Source organism: Triplophysa rosa, linkage group LG4 (assembly GCF_024868665.1).
Source record: "Triplophysa rosa linkage group LG4, Trosa_1v2, whole genome shotgun sequence".
Classification (NCBI taxonomy): Eukaryota; Metazoa; Chordata; class Actinopteri; order Cypriniformes; family Nemacheilidae; genus Triplophysa; species Triplophysa rosa.
Genome location: NC_079893.1, coordinates 8,756,851 through 8,763,713, shown reverse-complemented (window position 1 = coordinate 8,763,713; position 6,863 = coordinate 8,756,851). Strand labels below are relative to the sequence as shown.

The following is a 6,863-nucleotide window of genomic DNA, read 5'->3' as shown; positions in this document are numbered from 1 at the left end:
TAATGTATACTTTGTAATTTTATTGAAATCAATACATCCACAATACCGTAACAGGCTAAATAAAATATATATTTTTTAATTAGGCCGCAGTTATGGCTTGTTAGCATAGACTCTACAGAGTGCTGAAAAGTGCAATAATGTCTTTTTTTTATTTTTGGCAATAACATGTTTGCCGAATACATGAAATTGAAGCCACGGTTTCACCAAGTCAAACACTTTCCTTTCTGTTTCGATCTAAGCTTAACTTATGGGCTACATTCCTCTTCTGCAGTCTATGAGGAATGGCCGTACGGATACTGACACACGTATGCAGTTTTTCTCACTTTCTCTCTAACATGCACACACATGCCCTTTATCATACTAGACTTTATCACACAAATCATACATAAAGATACATACTTAGCATCAAAAATACTATATGATTGGTAATAATTACATAGACCCGCAGATTTGTTTTTTTTCCATTCATTTATATGGAAACAACGTAGACATGATTGCTAAATGTTTGAACCTGATTCATGTTTAACGTCAGTATTTCGCATTTCCATGTATGCCCACTAGATGTCACTGTCGTCAAATGAATCGTTGTTCAAGAGCTGTCGAAGCTGACAGCAACAAAACCCACAAGATGGCAGAGTAACACCACGGAATTTCACAGCTGTGAAACCTGTTTAATATCTGAATTTGTACATTCGTACAAAACTGTATTCTTTTCGTTACTGTAATTGAAAAAAATCTGTCAAATATGGTTTGTTTTTAAGGCTTCGTTTGAGTGAAACTCTGAAATAGAATTATAGGAATAGTCCACCCAAAAATGAAAATTCTGTCATGAATTACTCACTCCCAAATAATTCCAAACCTGTATAAATGCCTTTGTTCTGTTGAACACAAATATATTTGGATGAATGTTGGCAACTGAGATTTCTGGGATATCATTGACCCTATAGTAGGAAAATGTATTGATTTTGTTTGTTTCTTTTCAACACAAAATAAAATATTTTGAAAAATTACAAATAGTTCTGGGGCACAATTTTTTGACTAACCCCCAGACTAACCTAGAATTGTCAGTTGCTAACATTCTTCTAAATATATTTCTTTGTGTTCAACAGAACAACGATATTTATACAGGTTTGGAACTACTTGAGGATTCATCTTTTTGTTATCTTATTTATATAGTAGTATTTAAATCCAAAAATATTTTTTGCGCAGGAAAAATGACTACAATTAATTCAGTTCGTGTGTAGTGCATTAAAATAAAAAAATACAACATGTTAGGTTAAGCATCCAGAAGTTTAATTCATCAGTTAAAAAAAAAGATACAAGAAGATCACTCTGGTTGTGAATGTGGAGGCCACTGGAAAAAGGTTTGGGAATAAAAGTAAATACATTCCACAATGTTAGGAACAGCAAACTGGACTAATATGCAGGTCAGTTAGTACATGAGATGTTGTGTTTTAAGCCTTTTCTTGTTTCCACTGCTTCTGTAAATAGCATTCTTGTGAGGACACAAAGAAAATAACAGCTTTACATCGTTTCCCTGTAAATGTACAAACCACTTTTTAATAAAAAAAAAACAGCAAATGGCAGTCCGAGGGAGAGATACTCTATGTACAAGCCCTGAGGTCTGTCCCCTCCTCAGAGAAATGTGTGAATGTGAAACAATGAGGAAAAACTGTGAGGGAATGACACAGAATATAGAACATAACAAACAAGCATGTAACGGATCGAGGGATTTCCTCGATCTAGAAGTGCAACTGTGCATCATTGTCTTGAAAGGGGACATTTATAAACTTTAAAGTCTGTACAAACTGTACAAGTCCTATTATAGGAATAAAACGGCCAAAAGGTCCATAGGTGCCCCCAGGTGAGGATGATCCGAGGTCGTAGGTTATCTGGGCGATATCGGGGTTGTGGAAAAAGAGGCGGAATTTCGGGGCGAGTGGAAGGGGGAGGTGGGCGAGAGGCGTCGGGGGCTGCAGAGGTCCCCGTTGTGTAGTTTCCACAGCAACTCTTCATTCTCCATAGATAGCCGTTTGTTGACCTTTGACTCTTTCTGCAGGGTCTGTTGAAGCATGGCCTGTTCTGTGGAGAGCTGCCTGTATACAAAAAATGATGTAACAGTCTGTATTTGGAGAATATGATACGCTGATATGAAACAAATAATGCCATGTTGTATCCAATAATCTCTCAAAAGGAAAAGCAAGCGAGGCACTTACTTTGAAAGGGCAGCGTGTTTGTCCATTCTAGCCCTGTAGTCTTCATTTTCCTGCTGGACTTTATTTAGGCACTCTTCCAGTTTCAAATTATCGTCAATCTGTTGACAAACACAGTTTCAAATCAATAAATAAATACATCAGGCACTATCCGTGAAATATTTTGGCTCGTGATGCCAAGAGCTACAAGGGTGTCAGTATATCGGTGTATTATATACTGTATGTGTCTATCTCACCAGTTTGTCCATTTGCATAAGTTTCTTGTCTTGCTGGTGTATCTGGTTAGTCTTTATTTCCAGCACAGCTCTGAGACTCTCTAGCTCCTGTTCCAAATACAGTGTGTGCGCGTCCTTCTGTACAAAGAGAAACAGCTGTTTAGTTGGCATTTTGCACCATCTGGGACCACAAAGAAGTACAGGAGTACCTCTAGGGTCACAGTTTAAATCTGACCCCAGGATTGGTATGGTAACTGCATTTACACAACAAACAAACGTAAAGACATTTGTGATGAAGTCTAATGAGGGTCGTTCACAAAGAATGTGATCTTAATATCTTTATCTGATAATTTCATGCCACTTCATGTAAAGTACTGTTGTAGTACTGCAGTGTAATATTGTCAAGCAATTCATCGATTGTTGGTACTGTACATGTATGTTTTATTAAAGTAAATAAAAAATAACATAAATAAAGATTAAAACACTGAACAACTGAACAGGAGGGTCTTGTTACACATTTGTACATTTATGATTTACCCTGCAGACGGTAAATTTGGTATTTGATCAAAAGATAAAATGGCTTGCCACGCACACTAACGTTTATGTAAATTCAACTTTAATCTAAAAACAGGATCCCACTTTAGTCAAATGTTGACATAAAAAGAAAAAACTTAGTAGTTCACTTCAAAATTGCTCCCCACTGACTTTCCATAAAAGGAATAAAAATGACTATGGAAAGTCAATGGGGACCAATTTTGAAGTGAACTACTCCTTCAATACTGTTTACAAGCATTAAATGTCATCCAGCCCTATATGAGTAACCTGTAATGTACACACTGTAAGCGTCCTTCAATACTGTATGCTAGTGATTAGAATCCAGACTTCTGTTCGAGTTTTACCTGACTCTTATCTGCCAGAGCTCTCCTCCGCTCCTCTTCCTGTCTCAGCTTCTCCTTCAGAGTCTCATTTTCTGCTGTCAACGTCTGAAATTTCTCCTGTAAAGAGGAAAATAGTTATTAAATATATAAAGTTATTAAAACCGGCATATTGTATATCATGTTTTCCTAAATATTCTGGAATTGAGTTGCACAATACGATACGACAGTTGTGGAACTTAAGCTGACACCTAGCAATACATACATTGAACGAGGCCTCAGACTCCTTGAGTGTTTTGCCCAGGTCTTTCGTGTGCTGTTCATGAGCCTTTCTGAGCTCTGGAACAGAAAAACAATCGTTAGGTTGATACACCTTGGGCACAGAATACATCCATTCCAAATAGAAATCATCACAAAACACAAATCCGCTGTTCTGAGAGGAAATTACCTGCGAGTGAATTTTCATGTTCACGTTTCAGTGTCTCTATCTGCTTGGCATGTGCAGCTTCTTGTTGGTGCCTCAGGGTTTCGTGTTTGCTCCTAACCTCATCCACCTGTCAGTCAAAATAACAGTCATCATTATCATGGATCTAACAGTAAAAGTGCTATAAATCACACTTTAATCAGGATGTTTATGTTTTAGGAGTAACTGCTGCTCAGGAGCATGTTTGCTTAAATTTAGTCAGCATCATCAGTATGTCGCTGTACTCGTAAAGATGTACTATCACGGCACTGTTATTCATTAACAGAAATGTCAATCTAGACAGGTAAAAATGGACTAGCAAAGCTAAAAAACAGCAGATACATGCACATAAGCACTTTTACGTTGCATAACAGTCTGCTATATAATTTTGTAGCACAGACAGAGTCAATGCTCTGGCAACATCAGACTTACTTTCTATTTAACAAGCACCAAATCGAAAGTGAAATGTGCTTCATTTGATTTGTTTGTACAGTATTTTTCAAACTCAGTCAGTCAGTCAGTCACATACACCTGGAATGGCATGATACACATCTTTATTTTTCAGCAAACTAATCCTTTAAATGCGCTACTGGGAACGTATGAAATAACACACATTCAAATATTTTCACAGGCGCACTTACATAATAAGGTGAAGCACTGCGTGATCAGAGCCGTGCAATTTGAATAGTTAAAAAGTGATTACATAAGATTCGACACGTCTGTGATGCAAACACGGACCAGCCCGGATAATGCTTACCTGCTGCTGCATGAGCGCCCTGCATTTATCCGCCTCCTTCTGGTAGGCCTGGTGAGTCTTGTCCCATTCTGAAGAATAAAACTCTTTTAATCCCTCCTCGAGTTGCTGTAATTCATTCTGATGCTGCTCCTGCAGTTTCTGCAACAATGACTCCAGAGACACCCGCACCTCCTCCTTGTCCTTCTCCAGCTGCTCACAGCACGAGACTGAGTTACCTGAGGAGTAAGGAGGAAGAGAGGAGATGAAATGAGAATGAATCAAAGTTGTGGATCAGTCTTTCAAAGAATCTCTAGAATACAGAGTTGCTTAAACTCTCAAGTCATATTCCACTATTTTGTAAATTGGCATACAATTTGATCTTAAAGCAACAGTTTAAACTAGAACTTTTATTTAGTGATGTGAATAGCAGTATCATTTTTTCGAATGAGCCTTCAGACTTCCAGACAGATGCCAGTGCGGGTGAAACATTCCTCATACGCCACACGCACGCACACACACACTTGTGCTGAAGCCAAAGGCCATGATAGTGCACAAGGCCAAACCAATTAAACATAACATGCAACAAATCCTTAGCATTCTGCGCCGTTAGAAATGTGTGTGTCCCGGCACGTCAAGAATGCGCACGCATTCGCGTTCAAGGTACAGACACATCCAGAAGTCAAATTTGATCTTAAATACATAGAGTCTAAACATAGTGAAAGTCTGCCAAATATCCACAGGGCAGAGGTGCATTGTGATTGGTGTGTGGAATGTCATATCCATGCTTGTCAATTCACAACAGCTCATAGTTCCATCAATATAGTGCTCATCAGAAGAGAGCGCCCAACGGGATGAAACATGAAACAACTTCCCACTGGAATGTGAGGTATAACATCATCATCGGAAAAACATTTGAAGCTTCACGTAGCTGTTAAATAGTTTTAATGATGACACCGACAGAAACATTCTAAACTTGATTTGAACATTTTATGAAGAAAACTTGCCTATGCAAAAGCCTGGGTTTGGGTGGTTGTCAAGGTGTTGCTATGAGAAAACAAACCCTCTCTTTTATGTTGTTTACTCCTAATTTCATTACCATTCCCACGTGTAAACATAGCTTTGTGTACCATGTGTATTATTGTTGGCTCTTAACATGCTGAATGTTCCCTCATTTGTAAGTTGCTATGGATAAAACTATCTGCTATGAATACATGTAAAGGGATATTTCAGATATTTCGTCATTTACTCGGCCCCATATCATTCCAAACATGAAAGACTCTACTTCTTTTGCAGAACACAAAAGAAGATATTTTGAAGAACGTTGGTAACCAAACAACATTGGCCCACACTGACTTCCGTTTAACAGACATCATTGAGATATTTCTCAAAATATCTTCGTGTTCCACAGACGAAAGAGTCATATAAAGGTTTTGAACGACAAGAGGGTGAATAAATGATGATAGAATTAAAATTTTGGGGTGAATACTCACTTTAAGTCCAAAGATGCCCCACCACAGTCTCTATAAAATCTAGGTCCCTCTTTTAAAGCAAGTCAATGAGATTGAATTATCTCTGATTGCTTAAAAAACTAACCACATTTGAGGCAATTCACGTCAATGAAGATCCTTCACATCAATAGCACAAGTGGCTAAAGGGTTGGGGGGGGTTGTTTCAATCCTTAACCACAAGCAATAGCAGTGATGCTTGTCTCAGCAAGTACCACTAATAAATAAATTGTCTGCGAGAAAGAATCTGCTTAAACAATGGTTGCAATTCCAAATAGGTGTGACCCCGAAACTAGATGTCCGCCCGACTCTGCTTTATCAAGATTGTGCCCTTGAGCGAGACAGAGAAGGTTTCTACAGACAGATTAGCCCCACAATTATTGTTCTTAAATCACTTTGGATGAAAGCACCTGCTAAATGATGGCCAACATAACCAAGATGAAAGCCAACATTCCGTGTATATGTCGTTTCTGACATCTGCTTTTTGTACTGTGACCGGACATGCGTGGCTTACCAAGTTGGTCTCGCAGGTTGTTGAGCTGGACGGAAAGTTCTTCCTTCTGTTTGATTGCCACCTCACGCTGTAAGAAACCACAGAAGAACGTTTTTCAAAATAAAACCTGGAGAAAGTTATCATTATGACTCATTTCACACACTGACTAGACACTTACCTTCGATTGTAACCATGCATAAAACAAACTATATTTCTCAAGACTTTGAAATGATGTCATGTATTACGTGGTTCGCGTCCAGACACTGTCTGTATTGACAGAATGGGTTGTTGTTTTTGGATAAGGACCATTTCAATCAGTTTCTTATCACTCTGTATCATCAAGGGTTTGAATGTTCCAGGAAG

At 38.4% G+C, this 6,863-nt stretch overlaps 1 protein-coding gene across 3 annotated transcripts in view; it reads right to left on the bottom strand.

Annotated features, from left to right (window-relative positions):
* Nucleotides 1–1,271: 1,271 nt before the first annotated feature.
* mtus1b (microtubule associated tumor suppressor 1b) overlaps nucleotides 1,272–6,863 on the bottom strand; it is a 34,599-nt gene continuing 29,007 nt past the window's right edge. For all 3 annotated transcript variants that reach the window (XM_057331487.1, XM_057331489.1, XM_057331488.1), the window contains 8 exons: nucleotides 6,522–6,588; nucleotides 4,524–4,738; nucleotides 3,752–3,857; nucleotides 3,569–3,642; nucleotides 3,328–3,423; nucleotides 2,450–2,566; nucleotides 2,217–2,314; nucleotides 1,272–2,096 (listed from right to left, as the gene is read on the bottom strand). In XM_057331487.1, coding sequence (XP_057187470.1) covers nucleotides 1,889–2,096; nucleotides 2,217–2,314; nucleotides 2,450–2,566; nucleotides 3,328–3,423; nucleotides 3,569–3,642; nucleotides 3,752–3,857; nucleotides 4,524–4,738; nucleotides 6,522–6,588 — 981 coding nt within the window. In that variant the 3' untranslated portion in view covers nucleotides 1,272–1,888. The remainder of the gene's footprint in view (nucleotides 2,097–2,216; nucleotides 2,315–2,449; nucleotides 2,567–3,327; nucleotides 3,424–3,568; nucleotides 3,643–3,751; nucleotides 3,858–4,523; nucleotides 4,739–6,521; nucleotides 6,589–6,863) is intronic.